We start from the raw sequence: 16,869 nt of genomic DNA, 5'->3' as shown, positions 1-16,869 counted from the left end.
TATTTCTAAATCTAAAGGGAACTCTGAATGAATCTTTATTTTCTCAAAAAACTTAAAAAGCCAGAAGTCTCAGGCTAGTTTATCCTTATTTTTAGTTAGGCTTCTGAATATTTAAAGAAGAAAGTATTCTTGGAATGTTTTTTGTTTCATAAGAAACACCGAGAGGCATAAGGTAGGGTGGGAAGGCAAGTAGGTTTTCATCTTGGTGTTCTTCCAGTAATTTGTGGATCAATTTGAATTTGTGTCAGTCATTTAGCCAGTTTGGGTGTTCAAGTTCCCTTTTAATATAAAATGTTATACTTTTTATGTGAACATAATATAATCTAAATTCAGAAAATCATGTGCTCTGATTTGCTGAAGCTTTGAAAATGATTGTTACCCTTTAGTTTTCTTGTGTGTTACATAATTCTTTAAGCTTCTTCTGTCAAGTTAGATTACCAATATTTCAAGTATTAGTTGCTTTTAGGTTTGTCACATACTTAAAAATTTCAAAGCCTGTGTTCTTTTCTACCATGAAACCAACACATGCTGTCAGACATTTGTAAAATCAGGAGAAAAGGAAAAAGGAGTACCCATAATCCCATCACTGAAATGCTCCTAGATTTTGTTGTGTTTTCTTTGTCTTTTTTATACATAGCAGTTTTTTCTTTTCTTCTTTTAAATGTAGCCAGCCATCTGTCAAGTACTGCCACATCTGTTGAACACTACCAAGATGTTGGTGTTATTTTTGGTGTTATTTTTGTCTATATTTTACAGATGTGAAACTGCTGCACACAGAGATTAAATTATTTTTCCAAAGTCAGTCATCTAATAAATGCTGGATCCAGGATTTGACCCCCTTTTTGGCTAACTTCTTGCTGATGCTTCTGTTTTTTATGAGATATAACTGACATATGGCATTGTATTAGTTTTAGGGGTACCACATAATGGTTTGCTGTATGTATATATTGCGAGATGATCACCACAATAAGTTTAGTTAATGTCTATCACCACACATAGTTACAAAAGTTTTTTTTCTTGTGATGAGAACTTTTAGGATCTATTCTCTTAGCAGCTTTCAAATATATAACACAGTATTATTAACTATAGGCACCATGCTGTACATTTCACCCCCAGGATTTACTTATCTCATAACTGGAAGTTTGTACCTTTTGACCACCTTTACCCATTTTGCCCATCCCCCTCCCCCTGCCTCTAGCAGCCACTAATCTGTTCTCTGTATTATGTTTTTTGTTTTTTTTTTTACATTCCACATATGAGATCATACAGTATTTGTATTTCTCTGACTTATTTCACTTAGCATAATGCCCTCAAGGCCCATCCATGTTGCAAATGGCAGGATTTCCTTTTTTATGGCTGAATAATATTCCATTATGTATATATATCACATTTTCTTTATCCATTATCCATCGATGGATACTTAGGTTGTTTCCATGGTTATTACATTCCATTATTGTATTCCATTGGTTATTACTAATGCTATGTTGCTTCTTGATCATGCTGTAGATACACTGTTTTAGTATGTAAGTGAATAAACTGTAAATGTGTCTTAAATTTGTACAGTTTTTCATATCATCTCATTAATACAGTATTCCTGAGAAGCACTGGTGTCTGTATGTTATAGTATTGAATAGTGGTTATGGATAGGGACTGTGGAATAGAGCAGATTTGGGTTTGAAGTCAGGTGACTAAGTGCTTCAGTTTTCTTATTTGTAAACTGTGGATAGTAGTATCTGACTCATGGGTGGTTGTGAAGTTTTTTATTTTTTACATATTTATAAGTTGCTAAGCATAGTGCCTGACACTGAGCAATCAGTAAATCAAAATAGCAATTTATATTAATAATAAATTCAGAAGGTGAGTAAAGTAATGTTTAGAAGTTTTGTGAAGGATTAAAACCATTTTTTACCCACTGTGTTTATAGCCACTGTGTCTGGCACTTAGATTTCTGTCAGTAAATGTTTGGTGAATGATGATCATGCTACTTTTAAATGTCTGAATCAGGACTGGAAAGAACTCAGTGTATTTTCTCATCTAGATATTATGTGAACACCTTTAGCCTCATTCTTAATTTGCCTCCAACGTCTGATATGCTGATGTTTAGATTAAGATGAGAATTTTTGAGATTATCATTGTCTCTCTTTTCCTAAGTGTGAATTTTTGTTTTTGAGGACTGATAACATTGGTCCTTGATGTGCAAATGCCTGCTTTTGTATGGAACTATGATGGAACAAAAGAGAAAGGGAGGGATTGGAGGGAGTGCTTTTTCTTTCTGTGTTTATCCTTTGTTAAATTAGGGTAAGTCTCAAGGTACCTTGTACTTGTTTCAGGAACAGATGTATCCTGGGTAATCTGCTAATTTGGAGTATTGTGTGGTGAGCTAGGTAAAAGAGAAACCCATCTTATATAAAAGTAGAGGGTAACAATACAGAAGAAATCTTTAACAAGGAAGAAAAGAAGAAAGTAGCTTAGCTTTCTTACTCCCATCTGTTTATCACTTCCTCTGCTTTTCTAACAGGCTTTGGGAGCTATGCTCTCTATGTCTTAGAACTATAGAGTTCTACTTTCTTATGGCCAGGCGGTAAAGTTGGGAGAATCCTATGGAGATTTCCTGATGTGTTATGGACAAGGAGAAGGAGACAGGTTTCAGCGTCAGTCTTGAATTGGATCAACCATTTTCCAACAGAAACGTTGTAAGAAATGGTGACACTATAAATAATGCTCTTGGGGGCTCTTCTGCCAATCTGACTCCCCATTTCTAATGGATAGGAACTGTGGTATAGATGAAGTGGAATGACATGGAATCTGGAGTCAGACAAACTTGAGTATGAATACTGGTTCACAACTCAGTGATTTGATGCAAATTACTTAATCTCTCTAAGCCTTAGTTCCTTTGTTACTTAGTTCTTGAGCTAACAGTTGATTAATGCAGAAATCTTTATTTAATCAACAAGCATTAGGAATTAAAGATTAACCAGAAACAGAGTAAACTATTTTTCAGAGTGCCTAGAGATTTTTGCTTTCTGATAGCGATGTTCTTATATGAGTATATAAAGCCATCCTGTAGTTTTTTACACTTTAAAAACATACCACTAGATTACATTGCCAGAGTTCTAAGTTTTTTCTCTTTTGCATCAGTTTTCCAAATATCCCCCCTACTTTATGTTAAATACATAGAAAAATATAGTTAATAATAGTTTATTGAGCACTACTATTTGTTAGGGATTCTTTTAAGTGTTTTACAAGTATTAACTAATTTAATCCTTTATGAGATAGGAATCATTACTGTCCTAATTGTTCAGAATAGGAAATTGAGGCACTTAGAGGTTAAGTAACTTACCCAAGGGCACAGAACTAACAAGCCCTAGAGCCCATATTTAAAATTAAGCTAGTCAGTGCCAGAATTCACTACATTATATTGCCTCAAGGTTTATCTTATTTTTAATCTTTTTCTTTCTATTGTTTCTTTCAAGTGCAATTTTAAATAATTAAATCTTATTTCTTGACTTGTGAGCTGTTAAAGTATTCTTGCTTTGAGTTCACTTATATGCTATCAGAAGTAATTTTTTCCCCTTTTAAACTTTTTTGAGTCTGCTGGTATAGCAGTGATTCTTATATGGTCTCAGGATCCTTTTTCATTTTTAAAAATTATTGAGGAACTTTGTTTATGTGGGTTTTACCTATTGGTATTAACTGTATTTGAAATTAAAATTTAAAAGTATTTTTTAGGATACATCAATTTTTTAACAGCTTTATTGAGGTATATTTTACATGTCTTTAAATTTACCTATTCGAGATATATGATTCAGTGATTTTAATAACTTTACCAAGCAATGCAGCTATCTCCATTAATCTGTTTTGGAACATTTTCTCCTCCCACGATAAGATCTTTCATGCCTATTTATAGTTAATCCTCATTCTTAGCTGAGGCAACCACTAATCTGCTTTCTGTCTCTACGAATTTGCCTATTCTGGACATTTCATATAAATGCAAATATACAGTATGCGGTGTTATGTCTAGCTCCTTTCACTTAGCATATTTTTGAATTTCATCTATGATGTAGCATGTTAGTAGTTTGTTCCTTTGTAGCCAGATAATAGTCCATTGTATGGGTATGCCATATTTCTTTATCCATTCACCATTGATGGAAATTTAGGTTCTTCAAGTTTTTGGCTATTATGAATAATGCTGCTATGACCATTGTGTGCAAATCTCTGTGTGGGCATGGTTTCATTTGTTTAGTAGACACTTAGGAGAGTAGAATTGCTGGGTGATATTGGTAGTCTTATATTTGAAATTTTTTGAGAAACTGCCAGGCTTTTACATCATTTTACATTTTTCCCAGTAATGTATGAGGGTTCAAATTTCCACACATTTTCGCCAATACTTTTTTTTTTTCTTAAATAGCCATTCTAGGATGTGAAGTACATCTCACTGTGGTTTTGATTTGCATTTCCCTCATGATTAATGACATTGAGTATCTTTTCACATGTTTGTTAGCCATTTGTACATTATCTTTGGTGAAATGTGTGCTTAGATCTGTTGTCCATTTTTTTGATTGGGTTGTCTTATTGAGTTGTAAAGGTTCTCTATAAATTCTGGATTCAAGTCCTTTATCAGCTATGTGTTTTGCAAATATTTTCTTCCAGTCTGTTCTTGCTTGTCTTTTCTTTCTTTCTTTTTTGGCAAGGAAGATTTGCCCCAAGCTAATATCTCTTGCCAATCTTCCTCTTTTTTTTATTTTTTGATTGAGGACGATTAGACCTGAGCTAACATCTGTGCCAGTCTTCCTCTGTTTTTTTATGTGTGTCGCTGCCACAGCATGGCTGATGAGTGGTTTTGGTCCGCGCCTGGGATCTGAACCTGCGAACCCGGGCTGCCAAAGTGGAGCATGACGAACTCAACCACTACGCTATGGGGCCAGCCCCCTGTCATTTCATGTTTTTAATGGTGCGTTTTGAAGTATAAAAGTTTTAAATTTTGATGAAGTCCAGTTTATCCATTTCTTGTTTTATGTACTGTGCTTTTGGAGTCATATCTAAGAAATTTGTGCCTAACCCAAGATTTTGAAGATTTTCTCTTGTTTTCTTCTAAAAGTTGTATTTGTTTTATCTCTTACAGTTAGGTCTATAATCTATTCTGTGTTAATTTTTGGGCAATTATTGGGTGACTATCCAATTTAAAAAATATTTATTAATACATTTGTTTTATTTATTTATTTTTTTTTGTGAGGAAGATCAGCCCTGAGCTAACATCTGATACCAATCCTCCTCTTCTTGCTGAGGAAGACTGGCCCTGAGCTAACATCTGTGCCCATCTTCCTCTACTTTCTATGGGACACCACCACAGCATGGCTCCACAAGCAGTGTCTCAGTGCACGCCTGGGATCCGAACCGGCGAACCCCGGGCTGCTGCAGCGGAGTGTGCACACTTAACCGCTTGCACCACCGGGCCGGCCCCTATTAATACATTAAAGTCATAATAACTCATTATGGTAACATAAATAACATATTCTTCATGAAAAATAACTAATTTCCAAAACAGAAATAGTGAGAAGGGTGGTGTTTTATGTTTTCTCTGTCTGGCTTAATAGAAGACTCTTTCTTGTATCTGCTTCTTAATTCAGTCTGTTGCAGTATCACATACCACGTAGCCTCTAGCAAACTCTATTGTATACTTGTGAGAGAATTAGAGTGGAAAGGACAAATAACACCTTAGTATTGTAATGAAAATAGTTTTAATCTCATGGATCCCGCTAAAACATTATACTGGGGGGGGGTCTACTGATGATACTTTGAGAACCTCTGGTATAAAAGCTTATTGAATAATTTCTACTTCAAAGTCACTTGTTGAATTTCAATTAGGGCATATCATTTCTTGGCATGTCATTTTATCGTCTGATTTGTGTTTTATTATCTTCTAGAGCTTTTAAAGGTCATCTAAATTTTTACAAATATGTAGTATTTTAGGACGATGATTGAGAAATTTTATAGACCAGAGATTAGCAAACTGTGGTTGATGGACCAAATCTAACCAGTTTTGGATTTTGGTAAAGTTTTGCTTGTTTTTATAAAGAAAGCTTTATTGAAACACAGTCACACTCCATTGTTTATGTATTGTCTATGGCTGTTTCCACTCTACAAGGACAGAGTTGAGTACTTGTGACGGAAACCATATGACCTGCAAGCCTTAAAATATTTACTATCTGGCCCTTTAAGTAAAGTTTGCTGACCTCTATTATAAATTACAGTTTCTAATGGCTGATGTTAAATAAGATGCTTTAGCAGCAGGATGGAAAGTAGTTTTTTATAATAAATAACACCAATCAGCTTTATAGTTAATTACAAAAGATATTGAACTATTACATCATGTTGGGAAGTTAGTCTTATTGACTTGATGCTTTGTATTTTCTTAATCGTTTTTCAAAGGATGTTTTCTTCATAGTCAAAAAGTTAATTCCTTATTGAGAAAGAATGTATTAATTGTTTTGCATTTCAAATTTAAGGTACTTTCTAAAGTGCTTCTTTCATATGAATATCTTGAAAATATTAAAAGATTTTGAATTGTCAAGTTCAGTTTTAAGTGTTTTAATTTGTGCTCTTTCAGGATGATCTTGAAGACCTTATTGTTAATTGGGATGAGAGCAAAAGCATTGGTGACATCTTTCTTAAATATGTAAGTATTTTATTTCTTTTTTAAGTTTTCTGGTTAAAATATCATTTGATCAAGGACTGACAGGGAATGAAAGTTACCTGTTTAAATGTGAGAGCATTTAAAACTTTGACATTGTGTCTGTAAAATATATTGTTAAGTTTTTTGTCTTCTGAAACATACTTTCTATATACAATTGAACACTTTCTTGATAGCTCAAGATCATCAATAGGAATACTACTATATAGCTATAATTGTTTTACTATATATCAAATTATTTGCCCTTCATAAATGGCCACAGATTAATGATTTTTCTGAAATTTTCTATAATCGAGTTTTTATTTTTCTTTCTTTACTTGATAGCATTTTTTGCTGTTTTGTGTCTGCTCTGCATAAAACCTTCTAATGAACTGCTTCTTTAGGATAAGAAGCATTTAACTTAAGTTTATCAAATAAAGTTAATTCCTTTTGAATGAGGTGCTGTGAATAGGATTTATAAATTTCTTTCAGTCTCTTTGAATGCATTGTATAAATTTCAGTGCCTTGCGTTCTGATGCTTTTGTTTTCTGAGGCCTCCTTCTAACTTCCATCCTTACCATATAATCTCTTAGATGTGTTTTCTGCTTGGTTGAGAATTCCAAATATGCAAATTATTTTCACATATCTTTTTGATATCTATTAGTCTCCTTTATTAACCAAGACATTTTTCCTTTTTTTTGTTTGTATTTTTGGGTGGTATAATTGATCTTTTAATGGTGGTTTGGATCCTTCAATAAATAATAGTATGCTTTTGGGTTTTGTGTAGATCAACTCTAATTACTATATTCTGAACTTATAGAAGTTTTTAAACTTTGTCATGTTTATATCAATACAATAAGCTATAATATACTTTTGTTTCTTTCTGGGTCTTTGTTTGCTTTTCGGGTTTTAGGCTATATGTACTAATTGATGCGTTTTGTTTAACAATTAACTCATTAGTGAGAAGTTTATAAAATAAATTTCTCTGTTTAACTTGAGAAAAAACTTACTTTAAACTTTTCTTTTGCATCTAATATGTCAGATTGTGACTTGATTATTTGACTAAGTTTCATTGTCTAAGGGTGACATGCATTACAAATTAATGTTGTGTTTTTTTCTTTTTCCTAGTCAAAAGATTTGGTAAAAACCTATCCTCCCTTTGTAAACTTCTTTGAAATGAGCAAGGAAACAATTATTAAATGTGAAAAACAGAAACCCAGATTTCATGCTTTTCTGAAGGTAGTGTACATTTCTTTCAAATAAAAATCTGAGAATAACTTCTGACAGAGTTTATTAAAATCATACTTTTGGTAAAAATGTATCCATGTAAGAATACCTTAGTGTTATTTATTAACTTTAGGTGTACCAGAGAGTGGCAGTGATGTTTAGCTTGAGAAGATTTGACATGTTAGGTAGCAGGGTCCAAGAGGCATCTGAGTGAATGAGAATGTTGTATGTGGTTATTTTTTTTTCAAAAAGTTATACGTGATTTAGTGCTCAAACACCTAAAATTTTCCAGGGAGATTTTGTTTTGCCTTTAATGATTTTTTTCTCTTACCAGTGCCTTACTTTGTTTATCCAATGATATCAGCATAATTAATTTTTTTGTGTGTGTGCGGAAGACCAGCCCTGAGCTAACATCCGATGTCAATCCTCCTCCTTTTTTTGCTGAGGAAGACTGGCCCTGGGCTAACATCCGTGCCCATCTTCCTCTACTTTATACCGGACGCCGCCACAGCATGGCTTAACAAGCGGTGCGTCGGTGCACGCCCGGGATCTGAAATGGCAAACCCCAGGCTGCCGCAGCCGAGTGCGCGCACTTAACCGCTTGCGCCACCGGGCAGGCCCCAGCGTAATTAATATTTTAAAACTGTTTTTTTCTTGTGAATGCTGTAGACTTAAGAGAAACTTAAGATGGAATATTTGGAAGTGTGTAGAGGAACTCACTTTCTGTTTAAGATGTTAACCCTTGGCTGGCCAGGAGGTCATTTGAGGGCCTGGAAGATTATTCAACCACAGTAATCTGCCAGCTCCCACCCCACCACTTCACCCCACCACTTTTCTTGGTTTTAACAGGGCACTAATGAGAAAGTGTAATCTAATAAATGTAGGGTGTCTAATCTTTACAGAAAACTTTTTTTTGGTTGTTTAATAAATTAATTCCTTTCAGATAAACCAAGCTAAACCAGAATGTGGACGGCAAAGCCTTGTTGAACTTCTCATCCGACCAGTACAGAGGTTACCCAGTGTTGCGTTACTTTTAAATGGTACTTGTCTGATTTGTTTTCAGACTATTTTGGATGTTTTTATGGAATTGTTTTGTTCTAAAAAAATTGAAATCCTTCTCATTTTCATAGTTTTCTTAGACTTCACCATTAAAGTTTATGTCTTTTACATAGAAAATATCTTTATGGATAATCTTAATAGTTCACTGGTGCTGTAAAAATTCAGTCTGGCCTAAAATGCTTTATTTGTTCTGATATCAATTATATTGACTAGTACTGTACTTTTTGTCTCTCTGCTAAAGTCTTTCATTTTGTGGTGTGTCACTAATTCAAAATCAGTTTACATCCATGTAAACAAAATTCATCCACAAAATCATGAGAGATAATTCATATGTCTCAAGTTATTTGGTCCTTTTCTGAATCTTAGTAAAGTTCTGTATACTTGGTCTTATGTTTACTTTTTTCACCCTTAGACTGTGCAGAACACTCTTGAGACATGCATCCATGTATTCTAGAACTTAAACTACATATGAGATCAATGGAAGGGAATTTTATAGCAGAAAATAAGTTTTTATGAATAAATTTTGCCTGCGGTGAAAGAAAAGCATGTATATGATTTTTACATTTAGCTGACTAAAGTAGTGAATATTTTTAGAACATTGTAATTTAGTTTTCATACTTAAATTTAAAAAATAATATGAAAACTGACAAACAGGAATGAGTCTGTAATAAAGCATTTGATCCCCAAATCTTTTTTAAAAATTTTTTTATTTTTTTGTGAGGAAGATTAGCCCTGAGCTAACATCTGTTGCCAATCCTCCTCTTTTTTTTGCTGAGGAAGGCTGGCCCTGGGTTAACATCCGTGCCCCTCTTCCTCTACTTTATATGGGACGCCGCCACAGCATGGGCTTGATAAGTGGTGCGTCGGTCTGTGCCTGGGATTTGAACCCACAAACCACAGGCCGCTGGAGTGGAGCACATGGACTTAACCACTATGCTACTGGGCTGGCCTGTGATCCCGAAATCTTAACTACTGTAGTATGTATAGCAGACAAGGCTAATTTTGTGACTGGTTAATCTTTTTTTCTTTAAAATCTTTTGGTTAACGTATGAGTTATAGTAGTAACTTAAAAAATTGATAATTTTTGTTCTCTCTAGGGTTATCTAATGGAATTTAGAATTACTAGCTTATAAAATGATTTCCCCAGTCTTTAATAGATATCCCATTTTATAGATTATAGGGAGAATATAGGAACAAGCCAACTGTTAACTTTACCAAGCAGTGTATTTTTTTTGCTTATTTATCTTCATTATTGTTTTATTAAGTACTTGTTGAAATCCATCAAATGTGTCATGACTAAAATGCACATGATTTCTAAGCCTTTCTCCTATCATTCCACTTAAAAGATTAGGTGGGCTTGGTACTAGGGAACCATTAGGTGGAACGTGGCATAGGGAACATTATAAACAACTTGCATAAGAATTTATGAGTCAAAGTGTAAGCACCTCATGAACCTGTAAACTAAACAAACCTTCTCTAAAGGACACCGAATGCTCTCTCTGATGGAGCCATGAGCCCCAATATGAAATATAACACATATAATGATTTTTCAGCTAATTGAGGATCGTGTGTTTTCATTTAGCACTATGGAGAGAGTTGGAGGAATCGAGGAGTTCCCAAACTTTACTAGAAAGGAATTGAGATAGCAGTGTAAGAAAATCTGTGTTACATATTCTGAAAATTTAGTCAATAAAAAAAGGTGGAAACTTGGGCTGGCCACAGTGGCCTGGTGGTTAGGTTTGGCGTGCTCCGCTTTGGTGGCTTGGGTTTAATTCCTGGGTGTGGACCTACACCAGTCGTCTGTCAGTGGCTCTGCTGTGGCAGTGGCTTGCATGCAAGGAGAGGAGGATTGGCACCGGGTGTTAGCTCAGGGTGAATCTTCCTCAGCAAAAAAGAGGAAGATTGGCAACAGATGTTAGCTCAGTGTGAATCTTCCTCAGCAAAAAGAAAAAAGGTTGGAAACCTTAACAAATGTATAAGAAAGGAGCTCTTAGGAGAACATTGTGTAAAACTTTTTTTTAAAGTAAAGGTTATGGGGCCGGCCCGGTGGCGCAAGCAGTTAAGTGTGCGCGCTCCGCTGCAGCGGGCTGGGGTTCGCCAGTTCAGATCCCGGGCACGCACTGATGCACCGCTTGTCAAGCCATGCTGTGGCGGCGTCCCATATAAAGTGGAGGAAGATGGGCACGGATGTTAGCCCAGGGCCAGTCTTCCTCAGCAAAAAAAAAGAGGATTGGCAGATGTTAGCACAGGGCTGATCTTCCTCACACACACACAAAAATAATAATGTAAAGGTTAGATATTATCTAAAAATTAATCAGCCTGTATCTATCAAAATGGATAGCATTTTTTTTATTGTTGAGGAAGATTCTCCCTGAGCTAACATCTATTGCCAATCTTCCTCTTTTTTTGCTTGCGGAAGATTCACCCTGAGCTAGCATCTGTGCCAGTATTCCTCTATTTTGTATGTGGGTTGCTGCCGCAGCATGGCTGGTAAGTGGCATAGGTCTGTGCTTGGGATCCGAACCTGCAAACCCAGGCTGCCGAAGCGGAGCGTGCCAAACTTTACCAGTACACCATGGGGCTGGCCCCAGCATTTTTTTTTTTTTTTTTTGTGAGGAAGATCAGCCCTGAGCTAACATTCATGCTAATCCTCCTCTTTTTGCTGAGGAAGAGTGGCTCTGAGCTAACATCTATTGCCACTCCTCCTCCTTTCTTTCCTCAAAGCCCCAGTAGATAGTTGTGTGTCATAGTTGCACATCCTTCTAGTTGCTGTATGTGGGATGCGGCCTCAGCATGGCCGGAGAAGCAGTGTGTCAGTGCGCGCCCAGGATCCGAACCTGGGCTGCCAGTAGCGGAGCGTGCGCACTTTACTGCTAAGCCACCGGGCTGGCCCCCCCAGCATTTTTAAGTCTTGGAAAACCACTGAACTTTTTTTAATTGTGGAGCAAACATTTTATCATTACAGATCTTAAGAAGCATACAGCTGAAGAGAATCCTGACAAAAGCACTCTAGAAAAAGCCATTGGATCACTAAAGGAAGTAATGACGTAAGTGCATTGTTTAAATTTTTTTATGTTCTTTAGATTTAGAATGGAATTAATAGAACAATTTGAGTCTTAAACGGAGAGAAAAATATCAGTAACAAATTTTTGTAAAATAGTATCTAAATTATTTTTCTAATAGTGTAGTTACACATTAAAATGATGAGAGAGAAGTATTATAAGAATACATTGATTAATCAAAAACATTTATTTCTGAAGATATTAAACTACTATGCACAGAAGTAACAATGGTCTGCAAATTTGAAAATGTTATAAATGTACTCATAATAGACATTTTCTTCACGTACCTCCAGTCATAGCTTGGTCTTGTCTTCATATAAACTACCCAAATGTAACTCAGGAATTTCACCATGGCGAGATAAAAAGACAAGGTTTATAATACTTGTTTGATTTTTACTTGTGACTTTCTTTCTTACCTTGAATTTTATGAAGTTAAATTGATGAGGTTGGTTGGAGGTGTATTAAAAGTATAAACTTCATAAATTGACTTGGGGAGCTTGATTGTTAACCTTAGGCTACTTGCTGTAGGTCTTATTTGGAGACATAGCTCTGATCAGAAATGATCTTTTCTGACTATTATGATCGGAATTGAAAACTCTGTTGCTGTTAATTGTTTTGCTTCATGGAGGGTGAGCGCACTTCAACTCTTTGGACTTTACATATCAACATATTTAATAGATTTAATTAAATGATTTCTGAGATTCCATGGGGAGCTTCTATGTGAAATAGTTTCTTAAAATACTTGCAAAGGAGCTCTTAGAGAGAAACTTTATTAGCTCTATCTAGACAGAGGGTTCAGCAGTAGAATAATGCTCAAATTAGCGAATACCAACTTCTGTTGCTGCTGAAAGGGTTATGCATGTTTTGTTTTTTGCTTATATTCGTCTTTTATATGTTCCTTAGCCAACCTTCATGCTTTCGATTTGTTTTGGAGCCAGAGAATAGTTTTTTTTCAACACTTCATGGTTTAACATATTCTGACACACATTATTTACCTTGATTCTTTCAACAAACTCTATGAAGTAGGCAGTCAGTTTTAACATATTTTCACAAAAGAGAAAAGCTTAGAGGTTACTTGCTCAGTTTACCTGTTTAGTGTATAGAAACTTTACCATTATTATTTTGATGGTAGTTTATGCTATTTGTTATTTGTGTTGAATTGTGATGCTGATTTATAAACCTTATAGAATTTGACCACATCTGAATTCTTGAATTCTTGAGATTCTTGAATGTTTAGCCTGGGGTTTAAATGGGTATTATGGTTTATTGAAACATAATTTGTCAGGTAAAGGAAATAATGAGACAGCACCAATTAACTAGTCCTTGCCGTTTAAGCAAACCTAAAAAACCTAAAATTGGATACTAACAACATTAGTTACACATGGCTTAACTTAAAAACATTAATTTGTTATAGATATATGCTTTAATAGTTTTAAGTATTTATTTAACAAACTATACATGTTTAAAATATAGTTTGATGATATACTCCCATGCAACCATCACCACCATCAAGATAAGGAACATTTCCATCAACTCCAAAAGTTTACTCATGCCCTTTGGTAATCCGTTTTCTTGCCTCTCCCTGCCCCGCCTGCCCATCCCAAGGCAACAACTGCTCTTTTTATTTCTGTAATTTGCATTTTCTGGGATTTTATCTAAATGGAATCAGACAGTATACTATCTTTTGTCAGACTTTTTTAACTCAGCATAATCATTTTGAGATTAGTCCTTGTTGTTGCTTATATCAATAGTTCATTCTCTTTTATTGTTTTTCATTATATGGATATACTACAATTGATTTATCCATTCATGTGTTGGTGGACATTTTGGTTGTTTCCAGTTTCTAGTTATTACAAATAAAGCTGCTATGGACATTTGTGAACAAGTCTTTGTATGGACATATACTTTCATTTCTCTTGGGTAAATACATAGGAGTAGGAATGGCCGGGTCATATAGTACCTGTATGTATAACTTTTAAAAATATTGCCAAACTGTTTCCAAAGTGGTTGTACTATTTTATATTCCCACCAACAGTGTATGGTGAGTACCAGTGGCTCCATGTCCTTATCAACTTGCAGTATGGTTAGTCATTTTAATTTGTGAAATTCTAAGAGATGTGTAGTGATATCTCATTGTAGTTTTGACTTACATTTTCCCTAATGACAAATGATGTTGAGCATTTTTCTGTGTGCTTATTTGCCATCCATATTCTTTGGTGATATCTATGTTCAAGTCTTTTGTCTACTTTTTTTTTTTTTTTATAATTTGGGTTATTTTCTTACTGTTGGGTTTTGAGAATTCTTTACATATTCTGGTTAAAAGACTTTTGTCAGATATGTGATTTGCAAATATTTTCTTGTAGTCTGTGGTATGTTTTTTAACAGTTTCTTTCAAAAAACAGGAGTTTTAGATTTTTATGAAGTCCAATTTATCAGTTTTTCTTATGAATGGTATTTTTTTTTTTTTTGATGTTTTAATGGTTTCTAACATTGTGAAATTTTGGGTTGTACATTTTTGTTTGTCCATCACCCCATATATGACTCCCTTCACCCCTTGTGCCCACCCCCCACCCCCACTGCCCGGGTAACCACAGTCCAGTTTTCTCTGTCCATGTGTTGGTTTATATTCCACATATGAGTGAGATCATACAGTGTTTGTCTTTCTCTTTCTGGCTTATTTCACTTAACATAATACGCTCCAGGCCCATCCATGTTGTTGCAAATGGGACGATTTTGTCTTTTTTTATGGCTGAGTAGTATTCCATTGTATATATATACCACATTTTCTTAATCCAATCGTCAGTCGAGGGACACTTAGGTTGCTTCCACTTCTTGGCTATGGTGAATAATGCTGCAATGAACATAGGGGTGCATAAGCCTCTTTGGATTGTTGATTTCAGGTGCGTTGGATAGATTCCCAGTAGTGGGATGGCTGGATCATAGGGCATCTCTATTTTTAATTCTTTGAGGAATCTCCATACCGTTTTCCATAGAGGCTGCACCAATTTGCATTCCCACCAGCTGTGTATGAGGGTTCCTGTTTCTCCACATCCTCTCCAACATTTGTTGTTTTTTGTCTTGGTGATTATAGCCATTCTAACGGGCGTGAGGTGGTATCTTAGTGTTGTTTTGATTTGCATTTCCCTGATGATTAGTGATGTTGAGCATCTTTTCATGTGCCTATTGGCCATCTGTATATCTTCCTTGGAGAAGTGTCTGTTCATTTCCTCTGCCCATTTTTTGATCGGGTTGTTTGTTTTTTTGTTGTTCAATTGTGTGAGTTCTTTATATATTATGAAGATCAACCCCTTGTCAGATGTATGTTTTGCAAATATTCTCTCCCAGCTGGTTGGTTGGTTGTTCATCTTGATTCTGGTTTCATTTGTCTTATAAAAGCTCTTTAATCTGATAAAGTCCCACTTGTTTATTTTTTCTTTAGTTTCCCTAGTCTGGGTAGGCATGTCATCCGAAAAGATTCCTTTAAACCCAATGTCAAATAGTGTGTTGCCTATATTTTCTTCTATGAGTTTTATAGTTTCAGGTCTCACCTTCAGGTCTTTGATCCATTTTGAGTTAATTTTTGTGAATGGCGATAGCACATGGTCCACTTTATGAATGGTATTTTTATAATTTTATTTAAGAAATCTTGGTCTAGCCCAACATCACAAAGATTTTCTCCTGTTTTCTTCAAGAAGCTTTGCAATGTTAGTTGTTAGGTAAAAATCATTTAGGTCTGTGATCCATTTTGAGTTAATTTTTGTATAAGGGGCAAGGTACAGATTGATGTTTTTTTTGTGTGTGTGTGAGGAAGATCAGCGCTGTGCTAACATCTGCCAGTCCTCCTCTTTTTTTTTTGCTGAGGAAGACTGACCCTGTGCTAACATCCATGCCCATCTTCCTCCACTTTATATGGGACTCCACCATAGCATGGCTTGCCAAGCGGTGTGTCAGTGCTTGCCCGGGATCCGAACTGGCGAACCCCAGGCTGCCACAGTGGAGCGCGTGCACTTAACCGCTTGCGCCACCAGGCCGTCCCCTGATGTTCTTTTTTAATATGGAAATCTGTTGTAGCACTATTTGTTGAAAAGACCGTTCTTTCTCCACTGAATTTCTTTTGCACCTTTGTTGAAAATCAGCTGACCATAAATGTGAAGGTTTATTTCTGGGCTCTCAATTCTATTTCATTGATCTATACGTCTATGATTATGCTAGTACTGCACAGGCTTGATTACTGTGCTTTGTATATTAAGTTTTAAAATTAGAAAGTGTGAGTCCTCCAACTTTGTTCTTCCTTTTCAAGATTGTTTTGACTATTCTGGGTCCCTTGAATTTGCATATAGCTTTTTAGGATCAGCTTGTCAGTTTTAGGGGAGGAGAACAGTGGGGAATTTGATAGGGATTTTGTTGAATCTGTATTTCAATTTGGGGAGTATTGTCATCTTAACAATATTAAGGTTGTGATCTGTGAACATTTATTTCCACTTTTTAGTTCTTTAATTTCTTTCAATTATGTTTTGTAGTTTTCGGAGTATAAGTTTTACAATTCTTTTGTTAAATTTATTCCTATTTTATTGTTTTTGATGCTGTAGTAAATGGAATTGCTTTCTTTTTTTTTTTTTTAATTTTTTTTTTCCCCCCCAAAACCCCAATAGATAGTTGTATGTCATAGTTGCACATCCCTCCAGCTGCTGTACGTGGGACGCGGCTCCAGCATGGCCGGACAAGCAGTGCGTTGGTGTGCACCCGGGATCCGAACCCGGGCCGCCAGCAGCGGAGCGCGCGCACCTAACCGCTAAGCCACTGGGCCAGCCCTGGAATTGCTTTCTTAATTTCATTTTTGGATTGTTCACT

General features: G+C 35.6%; 1 protein-coding gene across 1 annotated transcript in view; it reads left to right on the top strand.

The window, feature by feature from the left end:
• Window positions 1-16,869, top strand: part of ECT2 (epithelial cell transforming 2) — a 64,880-nt gene that overhangs the window by 25,505 nt on the left and 22,506 nt on the right. Inside the window, 4 exon segments of the mRNA XM_058556340.1 lie at window positions 6,608-6,676; window positions 7,799-7,909; window positions 8,841-8,937; window positions 11,922-12,003. Of these exon segments, the coding sequence (XP_058412323.1) occupies window positions 6,608-6,676; window positions 7,799-7,909; window positions 8,841-8,937; window positions 11,922-12,003 (359 nt within the window).

Source organism: Diceros bicornis, chromosome 15 (genome assembly GCF_020826845.1).
Source record: "Diceros bicornis minor isolate mBicDic1 chromosome 15, mDicBic1.mat.cur, whole genome shotgun sequence".
In the NCBI taxonomy this organism is placed as follows: domain Eukaryota; kingdom Metazoa; phylum Chordata; class Mammalia; order Perissodactyla; family Rhinocerotidae; genus Diceros; species Diceros bicornis.
The sequence above is the reverse complement of the archived record's forward strand: the minus strand, read 5'-3'. Positions and strand labels throughout refer to the sequence as shown.